Below are 16,651 nucleotides of genomic sequence, written 5' to 3'. Positions count from 1 at the left end.
AGCCCGTTAGTAAATATTTGTTCCCGTTGTAGGCACTTATAGACTGTAATCAAATCACCCCTTAACCTTCCTTTTGCTGAACAAAACAGACTGAGCTCCTTGAGTCTAACACTACAAGGCAGGTTTTCTAATCCTTTTAATCAGTCTCATGGCTCTTCTCTGACCCTCTCCAATTTATCAGCAACCTTCTTGAACTTTGGGCACCAAAACTGGACACAGTATTCCACCAGCGCCAAACACAGAGGTAAAATAACCTCTCTGCTCCTTGAGATTCCCGTTTGTGCTTCCAAAAGCATCACATTAGTCCTTCTGGCCAAAACGTCACATGGGGAGCTCATGTTCAGCTGATTATCCACCATGACTCCAAAATCTTTTTCAATCACTGCTTCCCAGAATCCCCCATCCTGTAAGTATGGCCTACATTCTTTGGTCCTAGATGTGTACTTTTACATTTAGCCATATTGAAATGCATATTGTTTGCTTGTGCCTAGTTTACCAAGCAATCCAGATCTTTCTGTATCAGTGACCTGTCCTCTTCATTGTTCATCACTCCCACAATTTTTGTGTCATCTGCAAACTTTATCAGTGATGATTTTATCTTTTCATCCTGCTCACTGATAAAAATGTTAAATAGCGTAGGGCCAAGAACAGATCCCTGAGGGACTCCAGTAGAAACACACCTGCTCAGCGATGATGATTCCCTGTTTACAATTACATTTTCAGACCTGTCAGTTAGCCAGCTTTTAATCCATTTAATATGGGCCAATTATATATATTTCTAGTGGTTTTAATCAAAATGTCATGCGGTACCAAGCCAAACCCCAGACAGTAGTTTAAGTATATTACATCAACACTATTACCTTTATCAACCAAACTTGTAATCTCATCAAAAAAAGATATCAAGTTAGTTTGACCTATTTTCCATAAACCCATGTTCATTTTGTTAATTACATTACCTTCCTTTAATTATTTATTAACTGAGTCCTGTATCAACTGCTCCATTATCTTCCCTGGGATCAGTGTCGGGCTGACAGGTCTATAATGACATGGTCCATCCTGTTGACCCTTTTTAAATATTGGTACAACATTAGCTTTCTTCTAGTCTCCTGGAACTTCTCCAGTGCTCCAGGACTTACTGAGAATCAACATTAATGGTCCAGGGAGCTCCTCAGCCAGCCCTTTTAAAGCTCTTGGATGCACGTTATCTGAACCTGCTGATTTAAAAATGTCTAACTTCACTAGTGTCTGTTAACATCCTCCAGAGATACTAGTGGACTGGAAAGAGTGTTACTCCCACCCGTACTGCTGAACTTCCCCAGCAAACCCACAACTGTTCTAGCAAGTGGTTCTGTCCTGGTGATGAGCCAATGCCAGGGCAGTGTGCCAGGATGACCGCCAGCTCCAGTCAGCAGTGGCACAAGGCTCCAGTGTGCCCTTCCAGAGATGCACAGGAAAGCTGAAATCCATCCTGGGAAAAGCAGGGGCAGCCTCAGCGTTAGAGCAGTTGAGTGCAGGGGCCTCCAGGACATGCCCAGTTGTCACACTCAGCAAACGTAGTGATTTCCTTTATCCTCCCCCACACAGATTCAGACCTTGCAATGTGAGAAGGCTCCAGGCTGGATGAATGGGATGCTTCTGGTAACCCACAAGGACAATGTTTTGGGGCTTCCACAACATCCTTTCAGGCTGGTTGGATCATCACTTGGGTCCTATCAAATTCATGGTCCATTTTGGTCAATTTCACGGTCATAGGATTTTTAAAATTGTAAATTTCATGATTTTAGCTATTTGAATCTGAAATTTCACAGTGTTGTATTATAGGGGTCCTGACCCAAAAAGGAGTTTTGTGTGTGGGGGGGGAGGGGGGGGTCGCAAGGTTATTGTAGGGGGGGTTGCAGTACTGCTACCCTTACTTCTGTGCTGCTTCTGGCAGGGTGCTGCCTTCAGAGCTGGGCGCCGGCCAACAGCCGCCACTCTGGCCACCCAGCTCTGAAGCTGGCAATACTACGACGCCCCTAAAATAACCTTGCAACCCCCCGCAATTCCCTTTTGGGTCAGGACCCCCAATTTCATGGGCACCACATTTCAAGAAAGATGTGGAGAAATTGGAAAGGGTCCAGAGAAGAGCAACAAGAATGATTAAAGGTCTTGAGAACATGACCTGTGAAGGAAGGCTGAAAGCATTGGGTTTGTTTAGTTTGGAAAAGAGAAGACTGAGAGGGGACATGATAGCAGTTTTCAGGTATCTAAAAGGGTGTCATAAGGAGGAGGGAGAAAACTTGTTCACCTTAGCCTCTAAGGATAGAACAAGAAGCAATGGGCTTAACCTGCAGCAAGGGAGGTCTAGATTGGACATTAGGAAAAAGTTCCTAACTGTCAGGGTGGTTAAACACTGGAATAAATTGCCTAGGGAGGTTGTGGAAATATTTAAGAGTAGGTTAGATAAATGTCTATCAGGGATGGTCTAGACCAGGGGTCCCCAACATGGTGCCCGCTGGGGCGTCCAAGTGCGCCCGCGTACTGGACGGCGGACGAGCATCCGCCGAAATGCCGCCGAGAAGCAGCAGCATCCAGATGCGTCACTGCCGAAATGCCGCCGATTTTCGGCGGTATTTCGGCAGTGACGGCTCTGGATGCTGCTGCTTCTTGGCGGCATTTCGGCGGCAACGCCTATTGACGTTGCCGCTTGTTGGCGGCATTTCGGCAGATACTTGCCCACCACCACGGTCCTCCATGGCTCATCGTCTGGCACCCGCCAGACAAAAGAGGTTTGGGACCCTGGTCTAGACAGTATTTGGTCCTGCTATGAGGGCAGGGGACTGGACTCGATGACCTCTCGAGGTCCCTTCCAGTCCTAGAATCTATGAATCTATGAATTTGAGAAACGCTGGTCTCCCCCCTGAAATCTGTATAGTATAGTGTAAAAGCACACAAAAGACCAGATTTCATGGGGGGAGACCAGATTTCACAGTCCGTGATGTGTTTTTCATAGCCGTGAATTTGGTAGGGCCCTAATCATCACAGATCCAACAACATCCTCTGAGTGCAATCTGCTCTACTTTTAAAGGCTGTGCTTCACGGTGCCTTTTAAAACCCAGCGTCAGGACATCTCATACCCTCCGCACTGTGTGCGAAAGCAGCACAAAGCCATCCGCTGCATCAAATACTGGCTGCTACAACAGCCCTGCAGAATGGGGCTGGCCCCGTTCAGCAGTCAAGCTGCTCCCCTAGGAAGAGGCAGCATTCCTGGTGTTTGGGAGCTAGGATAGTTTCTAAAGGCCTCCGGATTTCGATACAGTCTCATGTACCGTGTACAACTCACCACAGAGCCAACATCCTGTGAGTGTAAACAAGGCCCAGATCTCAGCACGGCAAAAGGCCCCTTTGCAGGGTGGATTTCTCCCCCATTTGTTTCTTTCTTACAAAAGGAAATGAACGTTATTGTCATGTTTGGACTCTGGAAGGCTCGAAGGAGTGACGGCTTCATCAACCCAGGCAGCTGTGCTTTGATACTCTAGCACATCTGGTAGCATGTGTGGTAAGCCCACTGAGCTCAGAGCCCAGCAGGTTAGCAGTGAAGTGGAAGTCTTCACTGTACTGCCTGCCTTTGGTTTTAGCAGTGAGACATTCTAATTAATGCCACAAAACACGGCCCATGCCATCCACAGTTTAATGATCTAAGCACAAACAGTAGGTCTGATCTATTTTTCCCCATTCACCTATTTTAAGCATAGAAGCTGTTTAGCACCACCAGCTGATTTCCCTTCCTGGGGCTTGATATTACTTTCAAGTTCCCTTAATAAGAACAGCAGGGAGAGAGTCTGTCATTAAACATACTTGGATTTTTTTTAAATGGCTGTCCTGGGAAGTGACCTCCTAAAATGCTGCATCTTAATTTCATGAAAGTCTCAGGAGACAAATCTGCAAGCGATCACCACAACATCCCCATTAATCCATCCTGCTGGCAAGCGTTCAAACCATAACTCAGCCATGAGCATGGCCTCAGCAGAGCTCAGGACAGGCAGGTCCTTGGACACAATGCCCTCAGGCAGAGAAACACGATTCAGTTACTAAAAGTTCCATCTGCCCTTTTTTCTCCATCCACGAGGACATCCAGTTCTTTGACTCCTCACTCCAGGCCAACATGCTGCCCACATTCAGATAAACAGTGCCTCATGACACAGACTGCGATTCACATTGTTAGCCATGAGCCGCTCAAAGGACTCACTCTCCATTGAATTAGCCAGAGTGGCTCATACTTTGCATTGAGATGGGAAGATCCTGAAATCAAACTGAAAGACAACAGAAACTGCAGGTACCTGTGGCTTCAGAGGCACAGTTTGATCAGCCAGCTTGGAACGTAAGCTCCTTGGGGTAAGAACTGCAGCTTTACAACAAGCCAAGCTCACTGCTAGTGTTCTACACTACTACTAACGAACACATCCTCCAGCCCATAAGACTGGGGAGGGCTTTCCAGGGAAGGGCTGATAGACAGGCCCAGGCTAGAGCAAGAAACTACATTGCCTGAGTCAAAAGAATGTGTTATACCAGAAAGGACAATGAGCCAGTCAGGCCAGTGCGGGGGTCTCTCAGGTGGCCTGTAACAAGTCTCAGTCTGGTAACTGGTAACAAACGGCTCTATCAGAGACTGCAGGAGCTGCAGGAACCCTGGTTACAATATCAACCTCTAGGCCACTGGGAGGCAAGAGAAGAGATGGAACATGCTGCTGAGCAGACAGCTCCCATCTGAAGGTACATTACACACAGAGCAACTCCGGGTGTTTGGATTGAGAAACAGGTCCCACCACAACACCAGACACTAAGCAAAGACACAAGCACTTAGCACCACAGGCACCTGACAGTAACAGGCCCAGCTCAGATGACTCACAGAGACACTCGTGCTCCCTGGGTCAGACATGAATCCCCCAGGCTGGGATCTCAGCCCAGGCCTGAGCAGACTCGCCGTAGTTCAAGGAGGGCCATTGAATTATTTGACTCCCCATTATGCCAGACATGCTAAGAGCACTTTTTATAAATGAGTTCCCACTGCCAGGGTAGCGCTTAACCAACAGCCTCCAGGAAAAAGGAGCCGAAGCGACTAAGGGATAGCGCTTGTCGCACCATTTCTGGACAGCAGGTCTGCAGTCACAGGAATGCAAATTCCTCAAGAAAAAACCACCTGAGCAGTCAGTGAGCCCTGGAGAAGCCAGGAGAGCAGCCTCTCTGCTGGGTGAATCTGGGAACAGTCATACAGAGGAGAGGACTGGGAGATCTGGGAAATGCAAAGCAGTTCCTGGGAGTTCCAGAGCCCACAGGGCTGGGCCAGGCCTATACGCCGTCCCAGGGTCTGACAGGACACAGCCTCGAGGTGGGTGAGAGAGAAAAAGCCCAAACAATAACCAGCACAGGACTGGAGGGCGGCTAAGGAGAAGAAGAACCAGGAGACTAGTCCTGCAAGAATTCACACCCTGTGCCCTCGGTTACAAACACAGTCTAGTTGCTAACAATATTAAATTCCAAAAAGACTTGTAATGTAGGAAAATAAAATAAACATCCTGCACACTTACCCAATCCTGGTAAACAGCTTCCCATGGGCATGGAGAAAACTGAGGATGAACCTTTTGTTCAGCTGCATGGGAAAAAAAGAGGAGAAAACAATTAAACTCTCCCCGATTTCCTGTGAATTAACAGAGTCCCTGGTGAGAGAATAACCTGGCCTGCATGTGGGGGGTGGGCACTGTAGATGGGAACCAAATGGACGTGCCCAAACTCTCACAAACACTATGCACATAGGCACAGGGCAAGTGCCAAACAGCTGGAGCGTGAAGCCAGGGGGAGCAGGCTGGATGGACGCACAGCACCCTCTGCTGGCTACTGTGCCCATCTGCAGTGATCACAACCATCAACTTCTACTGGACAATCTGCACGATTAGCCAGAAACAAAGCAGCAGCAATGGTGCAGGTGATTTTACTGCATTGGGTGTTGATTTATCCTGCCCTCAGCTCAATGCTGGGAATCCTTGCGACACCAGAAGCAGTAACTGCTACATATTAGGAAACACTATTTCACTAGGAGGGTGGTGAAGCACTGGAACGTGTTACCTAGGGAGGTGGCGGAGTCTCCTTCCTTGGAGGTTTTTAAGGCCCGGCTTGACAAAGCCCTGGCTGGGATGATTTAGTTGGGAATTGGTCCTGCTTTGAGCAGGGGGTTGGACTAGATGATCTCCTGAGGTCCCTTCCAATCCTGATATTCTATGATTCTATGATAGCTGCTTCTGATGCACTGCTCAAAACATCGCTGCCACTTACCTGAATAAAGCCCTCACATCCGCTAGCCCCATCTGAAATAAGGGCCCCGCTGGTTTCTCTCTTCCCAAATAAGGACAATTTTGCTATGTCCAGGCATGAAAGATCTTTACCAGAGAGTCAGGGCAAACGAAGAAGAGGCTAGAGCAAGATAAATACAGTAAAAGCTGTGTTATCCAGCACTTTACCAACTGGAAAGCCTAGAAACCAGCATTTCTGATAGGGTTGCCAGGTATCCAGATCCGGGCGGTGCTCACCTCGGGCGGCTCCCTGCAAGTGACAACATGTCCCTGCTGCTCCTAGCCAGCATCCCCCATCCTCCCAACATGCTGGATAACAAAGCTTTTACTGTAACATGTTTACAGGCCTCTGAGTCTGAGAGACCTAGGAGGGTATTTCTGGGAGGAGCCTGGGCTGTAGAGGAGACAGATGCCTTCCCTGGGCACTCCTCCTTCCATCCATCACCTGCTAGACAGGGAGCTACATTTCTATGTCACTGTGGAATTGTTTCAGAGGCAGCTCATGAGTTTACGAGTACAGACAATGAACTGATGGAATATACAGGGGTGTACTTGGTAGCCTTCACCTATGAGATAAGCTGTCAGCATCCATACCTTATGAACAGAGGGTCACAGCCAGCCAGGCTGTAAAACACTGGGAGAAAAACTTTGGGGTGGGCTAAACTCTACAGGGCTTAAACGTAAGCTGTTAGCTAAGTCTAGGCTCTAGAATGCATGTTATGATTTTTTTATAGGTAACCATTTATTTCCATCATTCTACTGGCTTCTTCTTGAATCTCAATTCTTTGTTAAATAAACTTATGCTTGTTTTCACTATAAACATATCTAAGTGCTGTGTGTTAAGCGGAGCAGTGATTCTGAGGTGAAACTGGTAAACTGACGTGTATTATTCCTTTGAGGGTAGCAGATCTGTGAATTCAGAAAGTGTCCGATGGATTTGGGCTATCCACTCCCGGGAGCTGCCCTGAGGGAGAGTGGGTGGAGCGTGCCTGCACCAAGACAGAGGCGCCTGCGTAAGCTGAGAGGCAGTGCTTGTGTTGTCAGGGCTCCGCAGCAGGCACAGGCAAGGCCGGTGGTAGCGAGATGCCTCACAAGCCTGGGTGCCTGCAGGAAGTGTCACAGGTAATTTCATCCTGCTGCTCTAAATTCTCTCTGCAAGTTCATTTGGATATTGAACTTTTTCACTTCTCCTAAACTGTTTTGGACATTGCTGTGCATGGTTAAACAGTTATTGTGCTTCACCCGAGAAGTAGCTGCATTACAGTGCAGGAAGAACGGAACCCTATATGTCTTACCCTTCTTACTCACAGTGATGTTGTGAGGCTCATTTGCAAAGTTCTCAGATCCCGGGATGAAAGGGACTATTGAAGGACACAGCACTATTACGGCATGAGACAAAGAAATCAATCCAAGATACCCACTCCCTCGAGAACTGTCTGGAGAAGAGACACTGGCCAGGAAACCAGTAACAACCTGGACCCATTTGCAGGAGATGGCAGCTCTAACAAATTCCTAGCTCTTCTATAGCGCTTTCCACCTTTCAATCTCAAAGTGCTGTACAAAGGAGGGCAGTCTCATTGTCCCTATTTTACAGATGGGGGAAACTGAGGCACGGGGAGTGAAGCAACTTGTCCAAGGTCGCCCAGCAGGCCAACAGCAGAGCTAGGAATTAAACCCAGGTCTCCTGAGTCCCAGTCCAGTGCCCTATCCCCTAGGTTGTAAAGACTCAACTGCTAGCAGGGAACTGAATTTCTCCGATCCTGGCAGTGCTGAAGAACCTGTACAAATGTGGAATGAGGGGGCTGCTCAGGAGGCTCCCAGCTTGCTGGGTATTTACTGGGGTATGATGGTCCCAGGTCCGACACTAATTACCTCTCCTCTTGTTTGCTTTATTCTCCAGCCTACACCCATTATTTTGCAGTCCTGTTCAGTGGGGCTGCTCAATTAGGTATAATTAGGCTTGACCTGAATTCCCCCAGGACCCATGCAGGAGAGCAATGCCCTGCTGCAGCGTCGCTCCTGGGCCATGTGTGAGCTTAAACATAAAATCTGCTTGTAAAAAGCCCTAGACCAATTAAACTGGCCCCTGCAGCCAGGGGCTCTCACTCACTCACTAGCTATTTTGCTGTGGCCCTGAAGCACCCCTTGCATTGAAACTTGACTTCACTTGCCACCATTTTATGAACTCTGCAGATGAAACCCGGGGACTCGAGGAACACTTGGCCAGCCGGTTAAAGAGCAACTGGCAGAGCAGAGCAAGAAGCAATGTCCAGTGAGGGCCCTAATCCATTGTATCTGCCCAGTTTAAATATGACATAAGCACAGGCAGCCTCTCCATTGCCTCTCTGAGGGGAAGCAAAACCGCTCTGGGGTGCCAAGACCAGAAAAGAGCATTTAAGCCAAGATAATTTGATGGGCAGGAGAAAGCTTGTAGGAGTGTTACCGCTGGTGGGTACCCCAGCTTCCTGGGTTGAGCCTCCCAGCCCCTATCATGTGCCCTAGTTAAGGAAAGCCCATCACTGGAGTGAGTCTCACTGCCCACCGGGTGGATGAACCCAGAGCACAAATGGGTGGCTGGGACCCTGTCCTGCATGCTTTCTTTGACTGCTGGAGCATGGGAGAGGAATTCGCCACCTCCAGGATCCTTGAGGGGGGGGAATAAGGACCAGGGTGACTGAGCTCCCTCCATCAACCTGCCCTTCCCCCCGCACGAGCCCACACGTGCCCGATGTTCTCACGGCAGCTCTACCAGAGCGTGTTTGCAGGCTGCCTGTGTGTGAGGAGAAGGGGGTGGAGAATATAGGTGGCGTAGGACAGAAACTCTTTTCCTCCAGCCCCACTCCCAGCCCACAGCCCCAAAGAATTCTCAGCCTGCAGCCACTGCACCCATTTACTGGCAGTGGGGGAGTGGCAAAACTCCCCACCATGAGTGGAAAATGACACATGCACACCGTGGGGAAGCGTGTACCAGATTCTTCCCACACAGAATGAACCAGTCTTTTCGGAGGCAGGGGAGGGGGTAAACAGTACCCCAGCTCCACTCCCTTCAGCAGGGAGCACCAAGCTGCAGTCCAGTGCAATGCTGCCCGCTCCCAAAGGGCTGGATGGCTGCATACTGAATCCATGTGCTAAGTGGGAGCCATGTGGACATGGTGAATGTTTCGAGGAAGTGGAAGCCAGAACGCACACAGAACACCTCTGGGAAAAGAGCATGTTTCACGCTAACCAGCATCTGCAGCACCAGCCATCTGGCAGGCCTGGGCAGAGAAGAGCCTACGCGCCCTGTGCGGTAGCTGCACACATGGGCAGCCCCTCTCTCACTTGTTTCAACACAACTTCTACCCCACAGCCTCAGCTTCTGATGAGCTAATCGCTTGACAAGGAGATGAAAGTTCCAGAGTTCAACCTAAGGCCACTGGCTGCTTTGACTGGGCTCCTCTCTGAATGACTCTTTCCCTTGTGACTCACCTGCCAGTCAGTCCCTGGGAGCCCTCCTGCTCATCCAGTCAAAAGCTGCTTCTCACAGCAATAGGGAACAGTGACTTCCACTGAGCAGCGCAGGGCTCTGGGGCTAGGGAAAGAGGAAGTCACATCACCTGCTGCACTCATGTGGGGGAGGGGAACACTTCCCCAAACCCAGGGTACTGAGCTTCTTACCCTGAGGCAATGAACCCAGCCCAGGGCCCTGGGCAGAGGGCGAGTGCAGTTAGCAGGGCTGGGAAGGGACTCTCTTCCTTGCAACTTCCTCAAACCTTCCACCAGCCTCCAGTGCTGAAGGGCAGAGTGCCACAAAAGGCTTCTGCAAGGTGCTCTGGGGAGAGAAGGGCCGTGAGGACACACACTTTATATGGCATGTGCCATACACCTCCAGATCAAAGGGAAGAACAAGTTCCCTGAACATACAGATTATTGCACTCTGCAGCGGGCTCCATCCATGGCTGAGCGGACAGGTACACTGTACCAGCCAAACGGAGTTCCTAGCAGCCCCCAGCCAGATCATGGGGAAGTGGCACTGGGTTTGCAGCACTCTCTGGGGAAGAAGTAAGGAATGGCCTTCAGAGTAAGAATATAAGAATGACCACATTGAGTCAGACCAATGGTCCACCTAGCCCAGTATCCTGTCTCCAACAGTGCTCGGTGCTAGATGCTTCAGAGGGAATGAACAGAACATGGCAATTTATCAAGTGATTCATCCCATCGTCCAGCCTCAGTTTCTGGCAGTCAGAGGTTTAGGGACACCCAGAGCATGGGTTGTGTCTCTGCCCAGCCTGGCTAATAGCCACTGATGGACCATCCTCCATGAACTTACCTAGTTCTTTTCTGAACCCAATTTTACTTTTGCCCTTCACAACATCCCCTGATAATGAGTTCCACAGACTGCCTGTGTATAGTGTGAAGAAATACTTCCTTGTGTTTTAAACCTGCTGCCTATTCATTTCATTGGGTGACCCCTAGTTCGTGTGTTACGTGGAGGAGTAAATAACACTTCCTAATTCACTTTCTCCAAACCAGTCATGATTTTATAGACCTCTATCATATTCCCTCGCCCCCGTTAGTCATCCCTTTTCCAAGCTGAACAGTCCCAGTCTTTTTAATCTCTCCTCATATGGAAGCTGTTCCACCCCCTAGTCATTTTTGTTGCCCTTCTCTGTACCTTTGCCAATTCTAATATATCTTTTTTGAGATGGGGCGACCACATCTGCACGCAGTATTCGAGATGTGGGCGTACCATGGATTTATATAGTGGCATTGTGATATTTTCTGTCTTATTATTTGTGCCTTTCTTAATAGTTCCTAGCATTCTCTTAGCTTTTTTGACTGCCGCTGCACATTGAGCAGATGTTTTCAGAGAACTATCCACAGTGACTCCAAGATCTCTTTCTTGAGTGGTAACAGCTCATTTAGACCCCATCCTTTGGTATGTATGGTTAGGATAATGTTTTCCAATGTGCATTAGTTTGCATTTATCAACATTAAATTTCATCTGCCATTTTGTTGCCTAGTTTTGTGAGGTCCCTTTGTAACTCTTTGCAGTCAGCTTTGGACTTAACTAGCTTGAGTAATTTTGTAGTCTGCAATCTTCGCCGCCTCACTGTTTATACCCTTTTTTCCAGCTCATTTATGAATATGTTGAACAGCAAAGGTCCCAATACAGATCCTTGGGGGATCCTAGTATTTACCTCTCTCCACTGTGAAAACTACAGTTTATTTCTACCCTTTGTTTCCCATCTTTTAACCAGTTACTGATCCATGACAGGACCTACCCTCTTATCCCATGACTGTTTACTTTGCTTAAGCCTTTGGTGAGTCAAAGACTTTCTGAAAGTCCAAGTACACTATACCCACTGGATCACCCTTGTCTACATGTTTGTTGACACCCTGAAAGAATTCTAATAGAGTAATGAGGTATGATTTTCCTTTTCAAAAGCCATGCTGACTCTTCCCCCAACCAATCGTATTCATATATGTGCCTGATAATTCTGTTCTTTACTACAGTTTCAACCAATTTGCCTGGTATTGAACTTAGGCTAACTGGTCTATAATTGCCAGGATCACCTCTGGAGCCTTTTTAAAAAAAAAATCAGTGTTACATTAGTTATCGTCCAGTCATCTGGTGCAGAGGCTGATTTAAGCGATATATTACATACCACAGTTAGAAATTCTGCAATTTCATATCTGAGTTCCTTCAGAACTCTTGGGTGATACCATATGGTCCTGGTGACATCTGACTGTTTAATTGATCAATTTGTTCCAAAACTTCCTCTACTGACACCTCAATCTTGGACAGTTCCTCAGATCTGTCACCTAAAAAGAATGGCTCAGGTTTGAGAATCTCCCTCACAACCTCTACAGTGAGGACCAATGCAAAGAATTCATTTAGTTTCTATGCAATGGCCTTGTCTTCCTTTAGCATCTCGATAGTCCAATGGCCCCACTGACTGTTTGGCAGACTTCCTGCTTCTGATGTACTTAACAAATATTTATTATTAGTTTTTGTGACTTTTGCTAGTTGCTCTTCAATTTCTTTTTTGGCCTGTCTAATTATACTTCTACACTTGCCTTGCCAGAGTTTATGTTCTTTTCTATTTGCCTCAGTAATATCTGACTTCCAATTTTTAAAAGATGACTTTTTGTTTCTAACCGCCTCTTTTACTCTGTTGTTTAGCCATGGTGGTATTTTTTTTGACCTATTACTGACCTTTTTTTTTTAATTTGGGGTATACATATAGTTTGAGCCTCTATTATGGTACTTTTAAAGAGTTTCCATGCAGCTTGCAGGCATTTCACTCTTGTGACTGTTCCTTTTAATTTCCATTTAACTAGACTCCTTATTTTTGTGTAGCTCCCCTTTCTGAAGTTAAATGCTACTGTGGTGAGTTTCTTTGGTATTTTCCCCCTACAAGGATGTTAAATTTAATTACTTTATGGTCGCTATTGGTGAGTGGTTCAGCTATAGTTACCTCTTGGACTAGATCCTGTGCCCCACTTAGGACTAAATCAAGAATTGCCTCTGCTCGTGTGGGTTCCAGGGCTAGCTGCTCCAAGAAGCAGTCCTTAATGGTGCCTAGAAATTTTACCTCTGCATCCTATCCTGAGATGACATGTTACCAGTCAATATGGGGATAATTGAAATCCCCTATTATTACTGGGTTTTCTGTTTTTTGTAGCCTCTCTAATCTCCATGAGCGTTTCACAATCACTATCACTATCCTGGCCAGGTGGTCAGTAGTATATTCCTACTGCTATACTCTTTATTATTCAAGCATGGAATTGCTATCCATTGAGATTCTATGATCCTGTTTACATTTTAGATTTTTGCTATGCAGTCAAACCTCAGAGTTACGAACACCTCGGGAATGGTGATTGTTCGTAACTCTGAATAAAACGTTATGGTTGTTCCTCCAAAAGTTTGCAATTGAACATTGACTTAATACAGCTTTGAAACTTTACTATGCAGAAGAAAAATACTGCTTTTAACCATCTTAATTTAAATTAAACAAGCACAGAAACAGTTTCCTTCTCTTGTCTAATCTTTTTTTTAAAAACTTCCCGTTTATTTCTTTAGTAGTTTACATTTAACACGGTACTGTACTGTATTTGCTTTTTTTTTTTTTTTTGGGTCTCTGCTCCTGACTGATTGCGTACTTCTGGTTCCAAATGAGGTGTGTGGTTGATCGGTCAGTTCGTAACTCTGGTGTTTGTAACTCTGAGGTTCTACTGTATTTCACTCTCTGCTTTATTTCACATGTAATGCCACTCCCCCCGAATCCCTCAGTGTGACCTACTCTGTCATTCCTATATATTTTGTACCCTGGGATTATCATATCCTACTGATTATCATCATTCCACCAAGTAATGCCCATTATAACAATGTCCTCATTTAATACTAGGCACTCAAGTTCTCCCATCTTAGAATTTAAGCTTCTTGCAATTGTGTACAAGCACTTCTAAAACGTGTGACTATTTAGTGTCTGCCTTACATGTGATGTAACTGAACGGGACTCTCTTTCATTTGACAGTTTCTCTTCAGTTCCTACCTGTACTTCATAGAATCATAGAATATCAGGGTTGGAAGGGACCTCAGGAGGTCATCTAGTCCAACCCCCTGCTCATGGCAGGACCAACACCAACTAAGTCAACCAATCCCCAAGTATCAACTTCTATCCTTTCCTCTTCACTAGGATGCAAAATATCCCATTTAATAAATACTCCCCTAAGGGCTGCATCCGTCCAAACCGTGTGCTCCTCCATACCTGTCAGCCCAGGCCTTAGTTTAAAAACTCTATGAACTTTTTAATCTTACATGCCAGCAATCTGGGCCCATTTTGGTTTAGGTGGAGCCCATCCTTCTTTTATAGGCTCCTCCTTTCCCCTTTTCCTAATAAACCAAATTCCTCCTCCAAACACAATTGTTTCAGCCACGCATTGAGACCCTGCAGTTCTGGCTGGCCCTATGGATGGAATTAGAAGCATTTCAGGGAATGCTACCATGGAGCAGGAGTTTGACAATTCAGTAGAGGGCATTCCAGAAACACTGGTGTCCAAAGACATTATGAGCATATAGTAAAGGTACCAGTTATAAAACCAAACCACCTAGTCAGGCAGAAGAGGGGGGACCTCACACACAGCTAGTACCTGAAGCTGAAAACAGCTCTTTCAGCTGTCTTGAGTCAGTATGTGAAGACAGACTAAACCCTCCCAGGAAGAGGCAACACCACCAGACAAAGCTGTCTACCTCTGTCCATGCAGCATTCAGACACTGCATCACCAAGCAACGGGACTTGTAGCATGGAAGGAATCTGCATTGATTAACAGCTGGAAGAGGGGCTAAGGAAACCAGGAGCAGATAAAAGACATACTAGACAAGCCAGCTTAAATCACAGAAATGGCACAATGAGAATGCTCAGGTGATGCTCAGAACCTCTGCCAGACAGCCTAGTGCTGGTAGAGGCAAGGGGGGTGAGGGAATATTTGTTAATTGGACCAACGTCTGTTGGTGATCAAGACAAACTTTTAAGCTCCACAGAGCTCTTCTGCAGGTCAAGTATGTGGCGTTTGCAAGCTTGTCTCTTTCACCAACAGAAGTTGGTCCAATAAAGACATTACCTCACCCACCTTGTCTCAATTAGAGCTGGTAAGACAGTTTAAGTGAAGGTTCAACACAGTCTCAAGTCAGAAGAGGGGAGAAAAAAGAACCAATTTCAAGGGACTTTGCGCTGCTCAAGAAACGTCTCAAAACATGTCTCCCACCCAGCGCCACAACACAGGAAACACCATCAAGATGCACAAGAAAGGGAGAGGCAAGAACTGATGTGGGAACTAGAGGATCCAGCTCTCTACATGAGCAAAGAGCCATCCGGCTTGCTGCAAGGAGCCAGAACGAGTGCAGAGCTCTGGCACCTGAGCGTCAGCCCCAGCTGTGAACAAGGCACCAAATAAGGGAAGGATTCTGGCGCATCAACTCCCAAGGAAAAACTGTTTCAAGTTAAAAATTGTTCCTTCAGGTTTGGAACTAAATTTCTGTATCTGTTCTTTATCAAGTACAGCAAACTTTCCTCAACAGCAGCAAAGCTTCTGTGGAGCAGAAACTAGTGTCAGAATCAAAATGGGCTGCAAAAGACACGTCCATTAATCAAGAGACACCAGCTGCAAGACTGCATGAAGAGAACACATCACCTCCACTGGGAGGCTGTGAGCACAGCAGGCAGCTCTCCTAGGTCTAGGGTGTCCTCAGTGGTGAGGGGCTTGGGCTGCAGACCCCTAAACTACACAGTTCAGCTCCAAACCATCTACCACATCTGTCCCACACACTTGGTGACTGGTGGGTTTACTGGTAACCAGCCACTAGTGGCGTCAGTCCTTTCTGAGGCACAGCTTCCTTGCTCATGAATTTGTGCAATAAGGTTCAGTGTTCCTTCAGGCAGGCACCAGCTGGGACAATGCGACTCTGCCTGCTCGGGGGACACACTGCCAGATCTTCCATCATGCTCTATAAGATTCTCTCTTCCAGGGGTGGCTTCTTTAGCATTTCAGCCCCTTTGCTAGAGCTGGCACGTTCATCCATTACAATAGCAACACCAACTCTGCAGCACCTCCCAGGCACACCCAATCTGAGATCTCATCACACTCCAAACTAAGCAGGGTCAGACCTGGACAGTGTTTGAATGGGAGACTGCCAATGAAAATAATACATTTATACAGCCCTTTGTATCTTCAGAACATTCTACAAATGTTAATTTACTAATCCTGGAAAACCCAGAGAGCTGCATGGTGTGGTGCTGGTCAAACAGTAGGAGGTGCTTTTCCCTTTTCCTACAGAAACCCTTGCAAGGTACTGGTGGGTGCTGTGTTGTTAGAGGGGCTATCTTTCACAGGAGATATAAAACCAAGGAGTCTTTAAGATGACATGGCAACTTTTGCAAGAATATATGCGTTAACCATAGCATTGTGGCCAAATTCCAACATCTGGGTAATTATATTCTGACTAAATTCTCCTACAATATCAAATAGATACAGAACTCTCCTTCGTCTCCTGTCCTAAGTCACTATTTAATGCTGTTTGCTGTTAGCAGTTTCCATGTCCCACCCCAGAACTGGCTGCATTTCAGTGTTGGTACAAGTGATTCCTGTGTGAAAAATGTATGTGCATGCACACAGTTTGTAAAGAACTTTGATTATTTGGGATTAAGAAATTATACAGAAAAGTAAAATCCACTTTGCTGATGCTTGTGGTACCACTGTAAAGAGGTCCAGAGCCCTGAAGTACCACAGACTTGTGACACACACCTGTACCCTCTATGGCAAAGGGAAAGTTGACACGCTCA

At 46.7% G+C, this 16,651-nt stretch overlaps 1 protein-coding gene across 3 annotated transcripts in view; it reads right to left on the bottom strand.

The window, feature by feature from the left end:
* Positions 1-16,651, bottom strand: part of SMG6 (SMG6 nonsense mediated mRNA decay factor) — a 150,369-nt gene that overhangs the window by 106,290 nt on the left and 27,428 nt on the right. For all 3 annotated transcript variants that reach the window (XM_024194364.3, XM_024194362.3, XM_024194363.3), the window contains exon 9: positions 5,568-5,629. In XM_024194364.3, the coding sequence (XP_024050132.2) occupies positions 5,568-5,629 (62 nt within the window). The remainder of the gene's footprint in view (positions 1-5,567; positions 5,630-16,651) is intronic.

This window comes from Terrapene carolina, unplaced genomic scaffold, assembly GCF_002925995.2.
Source record: "Terrapene carolina triunguis isolate 2854851 unplaced genomic scaffold, T_m_triunguis-2.0 Scaffold231, whole genome shotgun sequence".
NCBI lineage: Eukaryota > Metazoa > Chordata > Testudines > Emydidae > Terrapene > Terrapene triunguis.
Note: the sequence above shows the minus strand (reverse complement) of the source record. Positions and strands in the feature narration are given on the sequence as shown.